At 35.0% G+C, this 17,554-nt stretch overlaps 1 protein-coding gene across 1 annotated transcript in view; it reads left to right on the forward strand.

The window, feature by feature from the left end:
• Positions 1–17,554, forward strand: part of kif4 (kinesin family member 4) — a 76,620-nt gene that overhangs the window by 15,189 nt on the left and 43,877 nt on the right. Inside the window, exons 9-12 of the mRNA XM_063060855.1 lie at positions 3,994–4,169; positions 4,367–4,428; positions 15,991–16,123; positions 16,617–16,675. Coding sequence (XP_062916925.1) covers positions 3,994–4,169; positions 4,367–4,428; positions 15,991–16,123; positions 16,617–16,675 — 430 coding nt within the window. The remainder of the gene's footprint in view (positions 1–3,993; positions 4,170–4,366; positions 4,429–15,990; positions 16,124–16,616; positions 16,676–17,554) is intronic.

Below are 17,554 nucleotides of genomic sequence, written 5' to 3' on the forward strand. Positions count from 1 at the left end.
ACTAGAAATTTTAGGTAGTCCAAAGATAGCAGTAATAGGGTGAGGAGAGATATCTATATTTAATACCTTAGAAATAATATTGAAAATATCTCTCCAAAAAGTTTCCAAAGTAGGGCAAGACCAAAACATATGAGTTAAAGAGGCTATCTGCCCCGAACATCTATCACAGAAAGGATTAATATGCGAGTAAAAACGCGCTAACTTATCTTTGGACATATGTGCTCTATGAACCACTTTAAATTGAATTAGGGAATGTTTAGCACAAATAGAGGAAGTATTAACTAATTGTAAAATCTGCCCCCAATCATCCACAGAAATGGTAAGCCCCAATTCCTGTTCCCAATCTACCCTAATCTTATCAAATGGAGCTTTCCTAAGTTTCATAATAATATTATAAATCATAGCCGATGCACCTTTCTGACATGGATTAAGGTTAATTATCGAATCTAAAATATATATAGGAGGAAGCATTGGAAAGGAAGAAAGTATAGTACTTAGGAAATTTCTAACTTGTAAATATCTAAAAAAATGTATTCTTGATAAGTTATATTTATTAGATAATTGTTCAAAAGACATAAGGGAACCATCTAAAAATAAATCCAAAAACCGTAAAATACCCTTAGTCTTCCAAGTTTGAAAAGCGCGATCCGTAAAAGAGGGAGGAAAAAATATGTTACCTAAAATAGGAATCGCTAACCCGAATTGATTAAGATCAAAAAATTTTCTGAATTGAAACCAAATGCGCAAAGCATATTTAACTATCGGGTTAGAGACCTGCTTAAGGCGTTTCGAATCAAAAGGAAGAGAGGAACCTAAAATAGAACCAAGTGTATAACCCTGAACAGATTGTAATTCCAATGCTACCCATTTAGGAATAGATAGTATGTCCCGGTCAAGTAACCAAAATTTCATATGTCGAATATTAATAGCCCAATAATAAAATCTAAAGTTAGGTAATGCTAAACCTCCATCTCTCTTAGCTTTCTGTAAATGTATTTTACCCAGTCTCGGATTCTTATTCTGCCAAATAAATGAAGAAATTTTAGAGTCAACTTTATCAAAAAAAGATTTAGGAACGAAAATTGGTAATGCCTGAAACACATATAAAAATTTTGGCAAAAAAAACATCTTAACTGCATTAATACGACCAATCAAAGTTAAATATAAGGGAAACCATTTAGATGAAAGTTGAGTAATATGGTCTATTAATGGTAAAAAGTTAGTCTTAAATAAATCTTTATGTTTACAAGTAATTTTAATCCCAAGATATGAAAAGTAATTATTAATCAATTTAAATGGAAATTTATAATATAAGGGAAGATGTTTATTAATCGGAAAAAGTTCGTATACCGGAAGTCATGGGGGTAGTTTTAGCGCTTGCTTCTTTCTGGCGGGTCTGCTTTAGATTTTGCCTTGGGGTCTTGGGCTGGGGGGTGGCGGGAGGGGCTTCACGTTTTAGTTTGTTTTTCTTTGGGCTATATACATTATTGAAGTACTGGTTGCGTCCTTTTCCCCGGTATCTTTTGTATGTTCTGTTCCCTCTCCGGGTTTGTGGGTCGCGCCTATTGTCAATCCTCCCTATTGTGGGTTGACTTTAGGATTTATGGAGTCTATTATTAATTTTGTCTCCTGGAATACTAATGGTCTTAATCATCCTATTAAAAGAAAAAAAGTTTTTAAAGTGTTCCGGAGACTTAAAGCACAAATTTTATTTTTACAAGAGACCCATGTACGGAGGGGGGACAGACTACGTTTTTTCAAATTCTGGAAGGGACAACAATTTCATTCGAACTCCAATGCTAAGATTCGAGGCGTCTCTATTTTTATAGACTCCTCAGTTACTTTTATACAACAGGATATTATCTCTGATCCGAATGGTAGATTTTTATTGGTTAGTGGTTTACTATTTAATAAAAAAGTAGTTTTGGTTAATGTTTATGCTCCTAATATGGATTGTCCGGAATTTTATAAATCATTGTTTGATCAGTTTCCGAATTTGAACGAGTTTTCATTGATTTGGGGCGGAGATCTTAATACCTGTTTATCTCCAGCTTTGGACCGTTCGGCTCCTTTACGGACTTTACCTAATAAATCTGCAAATTTGATTAATTTTTTCCTTTCTGATTCTGGGTCGACGGACATTTGGCGTTTTCTGCATCCTCAGGAAAAAGATTTTTCCTTTTTTTCACATGTTTATCATTCCTATTCAAGAATTGATTATTTTTTCATTGATTCTCGTCTCATTCCTTCAGTGATTAAATGTGATTATGATTCTATAACCATTTCGGATCATGCTCCACTTAAGCTTTCTATTAAAATTATGGCCAATATACCAAACAATAGACAATGGCGTTTTAATTCGCTGTTGCTTCAGGACTCGGACTTTGTTAATTTTATGAATGAACAGATTGAGCTTTTTTTTACAATTAACCATACAGAAGATATTTCGGTTAACACTCTTTGGGACACTTTTAAAGCCTATATTCGGGGTCAGATTATTTCGTATTCCGTTGCTTTGAGGAAGAAACAGAAGCAGGAGGAGATGGCAATTGTGGACAAGATTAAAGAAATTGATAAGAAATATGTTATGGCTCCTTCTGAGGAGCTATACAAACAAAGAACTGAACTTCAAATGGAACACAGTTTACTACTCTCGTCCTCGATTGTAAACCAATTAAAGAAAACAAGAAGTGATTTTTATGTTCACAGTGATAAAATTGGCAAGCTGCTGGCTAATCAATTGAAATCTAATTATGTTAAATCTCAAATCAATCAGATTTATAACCAAAATGATCGATTGATATTGGATCATGTGGGGATTAATCAAACCTTTTGTGATTTTTATTCTTCTTTATATCAATCAGAGTCTCCTCGAGATTCTAAATATATGAATGATTTTTTAGATAAGTTAGACTTCCCTCAGATTTCACAGGATATGTCTTCTTTATTAGATACTTCCATTACAATGGATGAGATTAAGAATGTTATTTTTTCTATGAATCTGGGGAAAGCTCCTGGCCCTGATGGGTTTACCGTTGAATTTTATAAATGTTTTGCTTCTTTATTGATTCCTTGGCTCTATAAGGTTTTTGAGGCTTCTTTGAAACTTGGTAAACTTCCGGAATCTTTTAATAGAGCATCAATTTCTTTAATACTAAAGAAGGATAAAGACCCTGCTCAATGTGCATCTTATAGACCAATATCTTTATTAAATGTTGATTCTAAAGTTTTTTCTAAGTTATTAGCAAATAGACTAGAAAAAGTACTTCCTTCTATTATTTCGGAAGACCAAACGGGTTTTATTAAAGGTCGTTACTCTTTTTATAATATTCGTACATTGTTAAATATCGTTTATACTCCCTCACAAAATGTTCCTGAGTGTGTTATTTCTTTAGATGCCGAGAAAGCTTTTGATAGAGTAGAATGGCCTTATTTATTTAAGGTGCTTGAAATGTTTAATTTTAGCTTGAAATTTATATCCTGGATTAAACTGTTATATCACTCCCCTGTAGCCTCGGTTCGTACTAACTCCTTAAACTCACCTTTTTTTCCTCTCTTTCGTGGTACTCGACAAGGCTGTCCTCTTAGTCCCCTATTATTTGTATTTCTATGTTACATTGACTGTTCTACTCATTATAAATTACTATTACACATTTAGATGGAGATGTAATGTAAGGATTTTTACTCATGTATGTGAAGGATTTAAGAAATAGTTAATTCAATTCATAATGAAGTGATTAATTTTTACCTGCAAGTCTGCTGTTAACATTGGAGCATTAAAAAGGGTCCCAGTGTTGAAAACAGCATGGACAACTACTGAAAATAAATCTACCAACCAAAACCAGAGAGATTCAATGAATATAGTAATAATTTACAATAGAGATCGGATCTAATGTCCTTTTTTGATTTGTTTTCTTAAAAATGTGTTATTTTACTGGAGAGATGAAATCCCGTCCACCCTAGCCCCAATCCAGTTTTGCCTTTACCTTTCAGACTCACTTGGTGGAAACAGTCACACATTGATGATAGCTTGCGTCAGTCCTGCTGATTCTAACCTCGAGGAGACTCTAAATACACTCCGTTACGCTGACAGAGCGAGGAAGATAAAGAATAAGCCTGTGGTTAACTTTGATCCGCAGGCTGCTGAACTACAACGCCTTAAACAACAGGTACAAAGCCAAATAAACTACTGTGAACATAATCTATCCTATCATAATGTAACCTGTGGAGAAGAGAAGCAATCTAATCTAAACATTTTTTATTCTCTTGATTTTCTTTAGCATTAAGTACACCATTTGACATGGATGAAGATCAAATAAATAAAACTGTAGGCATTAAACATGTACTACTACTGTTTAACTTCTAGGTGCAAGAACTTCAAGTGCTGTTGCTACAAGCACATGGAGGGACAGTTGAAATGAGTAATAGGTAAGTTTGATATATAGACTATGCTAAGTAACCATGTTATTTTAAGCAGTGATTTTTTTCCCCCTTTGTACTGCTGCTTTCTGATTATTGGCTCTTCTGTTTGTTAATACAAAGTCTGATCTTGTACGTGGTCTGTCTGAAAATTTTGATTAAAGAGTACAATTTAAGAGGAAAGTTAAGGACTGACTGCAATGGGCTTACAAATATACTGTATAATGTTATACAGTGAGTGTATAGCAAGCAGTTGTTTTATCTTGGGAGCTGTAGACTTTCATTCTCTTTGTACATGTTACTGAAGGACAGTTCAGTATGCAAATTGTAACTTCATATTTTTGCTTTACTGAAAGGATTTATAATTACTGTTGAAGCTTAATCCTCATTCTTAAATTTTGTTGTATTAATTTGTACTGCAAGCAAGTAGACTTGCCTGAGAGATAAATCTCACTGGCATAAGCTATTATTCATCTATTTAAAATGGAAGAATTCTAGAAGAGTTATTGCATTTGGATTAGATTCTAGTTCTAGGAATTTAAATATTCTCAGTGGCTCTGACTTGCGTTTGAAAAGGAGTACAAATATTCATATTTTTGCTGTTGCCTTGGTTCCATTTTGTAGAGAATGTAAAAGGGTGAGACATAGCTCTTTGAAACTGATCTTCTATTATGTCAATTTTATTACTTGTCCAGGACAATTCCAGTTCTCAGTGGTAGTACATTGCAGAAGGGATGTTGGGATCTGTATATGGAAGTTATGTCTTGCTCCTATTACTGTTTGAGCAATTTGTTCCTTTTGCTTTGTGCCAAATTTGGACTAATTTTCTTAGAATAAGTAGTTATAAAAACATACAGCACAATACAGCCCCTTCTGCCCACAAAGCTTGATGACTTCCAGGTCATCAAGGGAATGGCGGCGTAAGGAAAAGGTCTCTCGGCCAAAAAGAAGGTAAACTGCCCCAAAATTGAATTTAGACCAATACTTAATATTGTATAACTATATTAATAAAAGGGGCAAGGATGATGTTTAAGAAAAAGATTAAAAAGTCTGCTCCGAAGGCTGATAAACATAAAGAGACGCAGCAAGGCGACGGGCCTAGCTCCCCCACGGCAAGCCAGGATGGAAATAATGAGCAGGAATTGGTGACTCTGTCTTTGATTCTCGAAGAGATTCGCGAGTTCCGACAAGATAACAACAAACAGCTGGAGGATATTAAAGGAGAAATAGTAAAAATAACTCGAGGATAGATGAAGCCGAAGCGAGGATTGTTGGAATTGAAGAGAACTACAAAACGCAGAGGAAGTGATAGCAGAAATGCTAAAACCACAAGAGCAGCTCCAGTGGAAACTAGTAGATCAAGAAGGCCGCTCAAGAAGGGAAAATGTGAGGATTTACGGAGTTCCCGAAGGAACTGAAGGTAAACCCGGATTGATGATTCCCTTCATGGAGAAACTGCTTAGAGAGAACCTTGATATACTGGCCGCAAAAGACCTACAGATAGAAAGGGCTCACCGCGCATTGGCATCACAGCCTCCGGCAGGCGCCCAGCCCAGATCGATTCTGATCAGATTTCTCAGTTACAGAACGAAGAAAGAGGTGCTTAAACGGGCATGGCAAAAGAAAGGTTTCATGTGGAGCAACTCTAAAATCAGTTTAGACCACGACTACGCACCGGGGATTCTTGCCAGACGGAAGGAATATGCGGAAACACGGAGGGTCCTGAAGGAAAACAACATCAGATTTCAGACCCTGTATTCAGCTCGGCTGAAAGTCTTTTACGACGAAGGGACAAAAACTTACGCTACGGTGGAGAAGGCAACGTTGGACCTGGCGGACCGGGGACTACCTATTAAAGTTATCACCCAACCAGAGTCGCTACTGGAGAGGATTCGGCAGAAGTCGTGGCAGTTAGTGGGGCGAGGACGCTCCACACGAACCAGAGTGTCAAACTACAAGGAAAAGCTGCAAATATTCAAATGCGAATGTACAGAGAATACAGACTCATTGAGAGAAATGACTGAAAAGAGCAATTTGGACTTAAAGGTAAAACGAAAGCTGGTATCTGAAAATAAACTAGACGGAATAACTTGAATGATAGCGATATGGTCGAGACATAAATAGGAGAAAATTCTCTATGATTATTCAAACTGTTGAGGGCCCTCTAACACAGGGTGAAGATAGAGATTATCCCTCTGAACTGAGGCGGGTCGGTGCTCAGGCCTCACTGGGAAGTTAGGAAAAATTTTCAAATGTTATACATTCAAAAATGTCTAGGGTGTGGTTATATACTTTGGTTTACTGTTGAGAAGGGATTGCTTACTGTTTGGTTAGAAAAGGAGAGTTTTTTTTCTACTAGAGAAAAATGCAAATTGAATTGGTAAAAATAATTTCCTATAATGTTAATGGGGTTTTGAATCCAATTAAAAGAAATAAGATTATGTCTAAATTGAAAAAAGAGAGGGCATAAATAGCTTTCCTCCAGGAAACACATATGAGCCAATCTGAACATGGAAAATTAAAAAGAATGGGCTTTAAGCATGTATTTTATTCATCATATAAATTGAGCCACAAAAGAGGGGTAGCTACTTTAATATCAAGTACTCTTAATTATGAACATATTTCAGAGACTAAGACAAAGATGGAAGATTTGTAAAAATTACAGGAAGAATAGAAGGTACCGAAATAACACTGCTGAATGTTTATGCTCCTCCAGGTAGTGAATGGTCATTTTATAGACACATTTTTGACCTAATAGTCAGTTCTCAAGGGGTAGTAATTTGTGGAGGGGTTTTAATATTAGATTAAATCCTATATTAGATTATTCAAGAATAGTTACTCAGAATAAATCTCTGACTCGGAAAATGAATTTATTGATGGAGGAGTTGGGAATTATAGATGTGTGGAGGGAATTACACCCCACTAGTAAAGATTATACACATTACTCTTTCCCTCAATCAGCCTATTCAAGGATAGACTATTTCTTTATCTTTAATACAGATAGACTCAGGATAAAAAACTGTAATATTGCAACAATTGATCTGTCAGATCATAGCCCAGTCTCTATGTCTCTAATCCTGGAAAGGAAAATGAGGAAAACACTATGGAGGTTAAATTCACATATACTCAATAACCCGAAAGTAATGGAGAGATTAAGGGGAGAAATCAAAGAATATCTAGACCTTAATGACACGGGAGAAACATCACCAGTGATCTTATGGGATACATTGAAAGCTGTACTGAGAGGAAAAATTATTTCCATTATCACTCACATGAAAAAAATCAATACACAAAAATTAGCAGACCTTCAAGGAAAATTAAAACAACTTCAAGTTGTAGATAGCAACAAAAGTAATTCAAATTTAAAACAGGAAATTAGGAAATTGCAAAGTGAAATTGATGATATTTATACGTTGGAAACTCAAAGAAATTTTCTTTACCTGAGACAAAAGAATTATGAAGTAGGAGGTAAGTCAGCTAGATTACTAGCATATAAGTTACGAAAACAACAAGCAATACAATTCATAAAATAAAGAATCCAAAGACAAAGCTTGTGGAGAGTACAATAGGGAAAATTCAAGAGAGTTGTGAAACATATTATCAAGAGCTGTAATCCCAACCCCTGGCCTCCAATGAACCCTATATAGACAGTTTATTGAATTCTTTAGATCTACCTAAACTTACAGATTTACAAAATGAAAGTCTATTAGAACCAGTAACTGCCAAAGAACTGAATGTGGCCATCTCTAGGTTGAAGGCTGGAAAGTCCCCGGGTTCAGATGGGTTCACCTCAGAGTGGTACAAATCCCTGAAGTCACAGTTAGCCCATTTACTACTTAACACCTTTAACTGGGTCTTGCAGAGAGGAGAAACTCCACCTTCCTGGAGAGAATCGATTATTTCAGTTATTCCTAAAGAGGGTAAAGATAAACTAGAATGTGGCAATTATCAGCCAATTAGTGTTCTTAATTTAGATTACAAACTATTTACATCTATATTAGCGCGCAGATTGGAAAAGCTCTTACCTGGCCCAATCCACTTAGACCAGACTGGATTTATTCAACAAAGACAAACACAGGACAACATAAGGAGAACTCTACACATATTAGAACAGGTTAATAAGAACAAGACAGAGACAATGGTAGTAGGATTAGATGCTGAGAAAGCTTTTGATTTGGTTAGTTGGGCATTCCTATACAGAGTGTTAGGAAGATTCGGCTTTCAAGAAAAGTTTATTAAAGTAATCCAGACTCTATATGACAGCCCTACAGCCCGAATTAAGATAAATGGGGACCTCTCTGACTCCTTCATTTTAGAGAGAGGCACTAGACAGGGATGCCCAATTTCTCCTCTCCTTTTTGCGCTATATATTGAACCGCTTGCCCAACTAATAAGACAGAGCGAAATCATAAGAGGTATCAAGGTGGCAGGGATTGAACAGAAAGTGGCATTATTCGCAGATGATGTTTTAGTCTATCTGAGTGAACCAGAAAAATCATTTATAGGATTGTTTACATTGTTGGATGACTTTGGGAAAATATCAGGTTATAAAATAAATGTAAAGAAAACGCAGGTTATGTCCCTAAATTATACACCATCCAAAAAATTGCAGGATACATATGATCTTAAGTGGGAAGCTAAATCATTAAAATATTTAGGAATAACCCTGCCGAAGGATCTTTCAACGCTGTCACAGGTAAATTATGGACCATTAATCTCGGAGATAAAAGCAGATATGCATAGATGGAATCTTATCCCCTTTTTAAGTTTAAATTCAAGGATAAATACTATAAAAATGAATATTCTTCCTCGGTTACTGTAATCTTTTCCGTACTTTACCTGTGGAGGTGGATGATAATCAATTCAGGGAATGGGACAAATGGATTTCCCGCTTCATTTGGCAAGGAAAGAAACCTAGAATTCGATATAACACCTTACAGTTAGGGATAGAAAAAAGAGGTATGGTTCTTCCTTGCCTGAGAAATTATTTTTATGCCTCACAGATAACCCCTCTGTTATATTGGTGTAATAGGGAATATAAGGCTAGATGGAAGGAAATAGAATTTGGATTGGTTGACAGTTTTCCTCTACAGGCCTCAATAGCTGACAAAGGATCGATGGCCCAATTGGAAAAATTTTAAAACAGTTGGATAAATCTTACATTAAAAATATGGCAGAAGGTGGTTAATTCATGTGGAATTAATAACATGCTAAAACTCTTCAGATGGTGTGCATATGATACAGAATTCCTTTCCAACAGAGGAGATAAAAAATTTGAATTATGGATAAAGAAAGGTCTTACAACCTACCTCTCATTTATACATAAAAGAGTATTACAAAGTTTCCAAATCCTGCGTTTTTTTTTAAAGAAAAAAAACTTACTCCTGACATCTCCTCTGAACCTACTTCCAAGCACCTTAAAACTATGTCCTCTCGTGCTAGCTATTTCAGCCCGGGGGAAAAGCCTCTGACTATCCACACAATCAATACCTCTCATTATCTTGTACACCTCTATCAGGTCATCGTCGCTCCAAGGAGAAAAGGCTAAGTTCACTCTTTTTCCAATATATTTATTTTCTATACAGAAGAATACAGACTCCAGAAGAATACATATTAGAAAACAAAAGAAAAAATATAATACCAGATACAATATATTGAATCACATTAACGAACTCCTTACTCTTATATTCATATAGATTAGATTAATTCGTGTATTAGAATATAAACCATTTTATTTTTAAAAAATCTACACCCACTACCAAAGTCGAAGCTGCTTGGGGGGGAGGGGGGGAAGAAAGGAAAAAAAAAACTTATCAGATAATAAAATATACTGTTAACCAGCTTCTGTACTTTAACAAGAAGTCAAAGATTATGAAAATAATTTAAAAATGGCCCCACAAATTTTGAAATTCTTGGTTAGATTCAGAAATCGAACAACGAATCTTTTCTAAGTTTAGGCATGCCATAACATCTCGTAACCACCGAGCATGATTAGGCAGAACAGCATCCTTCCATTTAAACAAAAGTGCCCTCCTAGCCATAACAGAGATAAAAGTCAGAATGTGCAGATCATATGTCTTCAAAATGATATCTTTCCTTCCAACAATACCAAATAGGGAAGTCAAAGGATTAGGCTTAACTTACTTTAAAGAGTACAGAAAAAGTTTGAAATACTTCCTTCCAATATTTTCCAAGACTCGGGCATATCCAAAACATATGAATAAATGAAGCTTCTTCACTGCTACACCTATCACAGTAGGGAGATATATCCATTATAAAAATGAGATAACCTATCCTTGGTCATTTAAGCCCTATGAACCACTTTAAATTGTAGGAAGGAATGACGAGCACATAATGAAGTATTAACCAATTTAAAAATCTCATTCCAAGCTTCTTCAGAAATTGAGGTGTGTAAATCTTGTTCCCAAAGATTTTTAATTTTGTCTAAAGAATCATTTCTCATTCCCAACAACATATCATAAATATTGGATATTGAACCATTAGAATGATTTCATATTAAGAATTTCATCTAACATGTTCTTATCAGGACTATTAGGAAATGTATGTAATTGAGATCACAGAAAATCTCTAATTTGTAAGTACGGAAGAAAAAAAAAGGGTTTTTGGTAAACTATATTTAGTTGACAATTGTTCGAATGAAGAAAGATTTCCTCCCACAAACAGATCCCGGAAACATGTAATACCCAATCTTTCCCATTGGTTAAAAACTACATCAGTCATGGAAGGCTTAAAAAAAATAATTTTTAAAAATGGGACTAGAAAGGGAGAATCCCAATAAACCAAAATGTTTTCTAAATTATATCCAAATCCTTAAAATATTTTTGACTACCACATTTTCAGTCATCTTACTTAAGGATAAAGGAAGTGAAGATCCCAAAAGGGAGATAATAGAAAATTTATTAACCGAGTTAGCTTCTAAAGAAACCCATCTGGGACAGTCCTCGTGATTAATATAGTATAACCAAAACGTGAGATTTCGTATATTAGCTGCCCAGTAATAAAACCTAAAATTTGGTAAAGCTAAACCTCCATTCTTTTTAACTTTCTGGAGATGGACTTTATTCAATCAAGGATGTTTATTTTTCCATATGTAGGGGGAGAAAATGGAGTCCAGAGAGTCAAAAAAGGATTTAGGAATAAAAATGGGTCACGCCTGAAAGAGGTATATAAATTTAGGTAAAACATTCATTTTAATAGAATTAATTCGACCAATCAGTGATAACGAAAGGGGCGACCAATTTGATATTGTTCTTTTTATATAATTTAATAAAGTAAGAAAATTTTCTTTGAATAAGTATTTATAATTGTTACATCCAAATAAGTGAATTGGTTTCTTACAATTTTAAGAGGAAGGTTTATTTCAGTTAATGGCAAAATATTCAAAGGAAAAGTTCACTCTTGTATAGGTTCAGTTTATATCCAGAAAACTGACTAAAACGAGAGTAAAGAAAGCACAGAAGGTAATGAAGTTTCAACATTAGAAATGTAAAGCAATAAATCATCTGCATAAAGTGAAACTTCGTGGATAGTAGCCTTCCATAAAATACCAGTGATATCATTAGATTCTCGAAAAGAAATAGCTAAAGGTTCTAAAGCCAGGTCAAAAAGCAAAGGACTCAAAGGGCAACCTTGTCTGATTCCACGTTGAAGTTTAAATGATTTAGAATTCTGAGAATTAGTAAGAACCCGAGCAAAAGGGGATAAATACAGTAATTTAATCCATTGAATAAAGTTGGACCCAGGATTAAATTTTTCTAAGATTTTCAATAAATAATGCCATTTAACCCGATCAAAAGCCTTCTCACCGTCTAAAGATATCACACACTCCGATATCTCCTTAGAAGGAGAATAAATAACATTTAATAATCGAATATTAAAATGAGAGTATCGGTTTTTTAATATATATAAAACGAGTCTGATCGTCAGAAATGATAGATGGTAAGATATTTTCCATCCTATGGGCCGGAACTTTAGATAAAATTTCAGCATCAACATTAAGTAAGGAAATTGGTCTAAATGAAGAACATTCAGTTGGGTTCTTATTTTTTTTAAGGAAAAGCAAAATAGAAGCTTCGTAAAAAGATTGCGGCAACCTACCTGACTTAAAAGAATCTGAAAAAACTGAACGTAAATGAGGTATAAGCAAAGAAGAAAAAGCCTTATAAAATTCTCCAGAAAATCTGTCAGGACCTGGAGCTATCCCTGAATGCAGTGAACGTACAGCTTCTGCTATTTCTTCGTGAGAAATACATTGATCCAACTGTTTTCGGTCATCAACAGAATGCATAGGGATATTTATTTGGTCTAAAAAAAATTATCCATTACAGTATTATCTTTAAGAAGATCAGAGCTATAAAGTTTGGAATAATATTCTCTAAAAGTATCATTTATTTCTAAATGATCAGTTGTCCTAATACCATTAGCTTTATAAATGTCTTTAATCTGTCGTTTAGCACTAGAAGTTTTAATTTGGTTAGCCAATAATTTACCTGTTTTATCTCCATGAATATAAAATTGACTTTTATCCTTTAGGAGTTGAGTTTCAATAGGGTATGTTAAAAATCATATTTAGTTTTAATTTCAACCTGTCTTTTATATAAAACAGGATCTGAAGTCAAAGCATATTCTTCATCTAATTGTTTCAGTGGATTGGCTAAATTAATTCTCCCTTTATTAGCTTTTTTCTTAACACTTGCAGTATAAGAAATGATTTGTCCTCTAATATATGCTTTAAAGGCATCCCATATGACAAGGCTAGAAGTCCCCTCCACCATATTCTCTTCAAAAAAAAAAAGACTGATTTACCTCTCCAAGAACTTTAAGAAATCCTTGTCAGATAACAAAGTTAAAATGCCAAAATCTGTTTGCCCGAGGAAAACCAGCAAGATTTATGGATAAAAACACAGGAGCATGGTCAGAGATAGCAATCTCTTTATATTCACAAGATCGAACTAATGGAATCATTTGGTTATCAAAATATAGTCAATTCTGGAATGTGTATAATGAACATGAGAGAAAAACGAGTAATTTCTATCTGCTGGATGTAAGAAATGCAGATACCACATTTCATTAAAAACGAATGGATAAACGAAGCTGATTTATTAAGTGTCACTGGTTTAGAAGAGGACTGATCTCAAACTGGATCTAACCAGCAATTAAAGTCTCCTGCCATCACCAATGCATACAAACTCAGATCAGGCAAAAACAAAAAAAAAATCGCTCAAAGAATCCTGGATCATCTATATTTGGGGCATAAACATTAGCAAATACCAACAATTTATTCTCTAATTTCCCTGATACTATAATAAATCGTCTATTAGTATCAGAAACAACCTTGTGTTGAACAAAGGGAACTGTATTTTATATAAAAATCGAAACACCTCTAACTTTGGCCTGAAAACGTGAACGAAAGTGCAATCCCCTCCATCGGCTAAAAAGGCGTGAGTTATCAGAATTGCGTACGTGTGTTTCTTGTTTTTAAAAGAAAATAAATTGGGACTTTAAATTTTTTTAATATAGGCAAAAATCTTATTTCGTTTCAAAGGATGATTTAATCCTTTCAAGTTAAGACTAAGTAATTTAATATTATAGTCCATTTTATTATTATTTGAAAGAGAATTTAAAGGTGTAATCCTTCAGAAGATTAATAAAACTAAACAATGACCTATGAGATAAGAAAACCAAACAACAGGTTTGACTAAAAGTCCCAAACAGCTTCCAAGAAAAAAAACCAAACACCCACCCCCCCCCCAAAGAGAGGAAAGTCAACCAAAGAAAGTCGATGCCTACAACTAATAACGACATCCCCCCCAAAAAAAAATCTTGCTGACTTGGCTCCAAATAAGTTACAAGGTTAGAATGTTCCAGCCTAGTCAAAACAACAGATAATAAAGAGACAATTAATTCTGGTATCAAAAAAATTCTAGAAAAGTAAGTATAATATGGACACAGAGAATATTGGCTCATTAAAATCTTAATCTCAAAGTAAAACCTTAAGAGGTTCTAAAAGGAAATTGACTACAAGATTCACCAGAGGCAAAATACACAATTATTTGTGTAAGTTTTTATTAAACAGCTCTAACATGATACTTTTAAACTTAGCAAAGTAATAGCACATTAAAGTCTTATTCTTAAAATAAATCCTTAAAAAGTTCAAAAAGAAAGAGATAAGTACAAAGTTTAGCAAAGGTAAAATAAACAGTTATTCATGTAACAAAAAGTAAGCAATCACTTTACTGACTCTAAATATTCCTGAACCTGGAGACTGGAACGGAATCATTTTTGCAATCCATCCTGCAGTGTAATTCTGAGCTTCGCCGGATACCATGGAGAAGGTTTAAAATCTTTTTTGTAGAACTCTGACATGACCCTTTTAAACTTTGCACGTTCCCTCATAATCTCTGCTGAGAAATCTTCAAATATTCTAATCTTTTTTCCATTAAAATCAATCATACCTTTCTGACAAGATTCATGAATTATACGATCGTTTGTTTGAAACTCATGAAAAGTGATTGCCACTGAACGAGGTTTAGTTGCAAACATTCTGTTCCCAGGTATTCTGTGCACTCGGTCGATCATTGGTGTCGATTTTAAAATATCAGGAAATAACTGAACCAGAAAGTTTACAAAAAATTTCGTAGGACAATCGCCTTCAGTTAACTCTTCAAGACCAAGAATTCATACATTATTCCTTCTACTTCTGTTTTCTAAATCAGTAATCTTCTGAATCGCTGAAATTCCTCAGAGGATTCTTTTCTGAATCACTGCAATTCCCCGGACGCTTCCTTTGTGCCTTTGCATCAATTCAATAATAGAATCCAAAGATGTAGAAGAATCTTCTTCTTTTTTACCTGTAGCAGTTCTTGTAGTCATAATGTCAAATCAGGTTGGAAAGTAAGAAAAGAAAAGTAAAGTAAACTAGGAGCGGCTGTAAAATGCTGTTATTCCATCCACCGCCAACAGGAAGTCGAGTTCACTCAACCTATTCTCATAAGGCATGCTCCCCAATCCAGGCAACATCATTGTAAATCTCCTCTGCACCCTTTCTATGGTTTCCACGTCCTTCCTGTAGTGAGGTGGCCAGAATTGAGCACAGTACTCCAAGTGGGGTCTGACCAGGGTCCTATATAGCTGCAACATTACCTCCCTGCTCTTAAACTCAATTCCACGATTGATGAAGGCCAATGCACCGTGTGCTTTCTTAACCACAGTGTCAACCTGCGTAGCAGCCTTGAGTGTCCTATGGACTCGGACCCCACGATCCCTCTGATACTCTTACTTTTACTTTTTAAACAAAAGTAAGGCCAAGTCATTGGGTATACTTAAAGCAGTTCTAGATAGGTTCTTGATTAGTAATGGCTCCAAAGGTTTTGGGGAGAAGGCAATAGAATTGGATTTATGGAATGGTGGGGCAGACTTGATGGGCTAAATGGCATAATTCTGCTCCTATGTCTTATGGTCATTTGAGACAGTCAAAAACTCCTATTTGATGTGCCTGTTGCTTGTGTTCACTGGCATGTGAATAAGGAAAAAATCATTTTGTTTAATTAGAGTGGATGAATCTGAGAAACGACAATCTGCAATGGAGGCAGCAAGATTACAAAGGGAGGAAGTAGAAAATCTGAGCAAAGAACTTCGTGAAGCTGTTGGCCAGACAACACAGATGTGTGAAAGAGTTATAGTGGTAAGATTAGATAACATTTCTCTAAATAATTTGTAGTTGTGGTTCCCCTCCCACTGCCATCATAACACTGCTCCCCTCACATCCCCAAGACACCTATGTATACCTATTCACTTCTCCAAACTATCATACAGTGACTAGATGTTTGTATATTATTTATTTTCTCCATTTGGTCTCCAAGCACATGTTCACATGTTTACTAGTGATTTATCCATGTAATTTGCACATCCGTTTTCCTTTTGGATTATTTGCCCCATTAACTGTAATTTATTGTCAGCTCTCCTATTTTCCATTTACAATTTGCAACTATGCTCACCTACACTTCTCTCTTGCACAAGGAAGTGGTACAAATGAAATGGGGAGGGCCTGTGTAAAAATATTTATCACGAATCCACAGGTAATGTGGTAAATCCCAGTTTAATGTAATAATTTGAATTACCTTGTGTAGATGTGATTAGTAATTTAAAGTTTAATATAATCACATTATTTTGTTCAGATGGAACAGGTGAATGAGAAGCTGATGCACCAGCTGAGTGAACTTTCGAAGCACCCTGCGTATGTATCTGTCATGTTTTCGGTATAATTCAATAGACCTTTTCTAAAGTTAAAACCTTGAATTGCCAATTCAAAAACAAATAGTGGCGAGATTTTGGTATTAGTCTTAAATGCTTGTAAATATTTAGAGTTATAGCACTACTGTTGTTACTCATTGGGCCTTATTTCTGTGACCTCTGCTAGATGACATGTGAGTCATCAATCATTCAGCTTTAACTTTTTTTTTGCACCTCCATACCCCTTATTTATTAAGACTGTGTTAATACACCTTTTGCTATGGTGTCTTAAATTGGTTGTGTTTATTACTTTATTGCACTCTAACTTATAATTCACAACAATCCTTATTTTCTGCTTTCCTTTAACTCATTATGGCACTAGTGGTTAATAACTGTTCCCACAGCTAACAGACCTGCTACCTTTCCCCTTGAAAGTTTTTCTCTCTGATATCTCCACACCTGCGCTCACATTGTTCAAGCATCTTTTGGTGATCTGCATATTCTTTGTAAACTCCTTACCACTTCTAAAAATTATCATTTATGACTATGTTCAGCATTTTGTCTCTTGGAGTGCCTCCCCTGTTGCATTACTCTCCCTTTCCTCATTCTTATGTGTTTAAGCCTTAGGAATGCAGAATTTCTGTTTGCTCTTAACTGTTTTAATCATAAGTACCTTGACCATTAAAGTTCTGGCTAATGGACGGGTGTGGTATTTGATCACCAACAAATATAATTTCAGCAACTGAGACGGCAATGAAGGCTGACAGGGGAATTTTGCATATGTGCAAAACAACCAGTCTTGGCATTTCTTATCTTTAGAGTAGTGTGGTGTAGGATTGGGTTGGTTCTATGAGGAAAACTGAAGAAAATGTTTCCTTAATAG

Source organism: Mobula hypostoma, chromosome 10 (assembly GCF_963921235.1).
Source record: "Mobula hypostoma chromosome 10, sMobHyp1.1, whole genome shotgun sequence".
NCBI lineage: Eukaryota > Metazoa > Chordata > Chondrichthyes > Myliobatiformes > Myliobatidae > Mobula > Mobula hypostoma.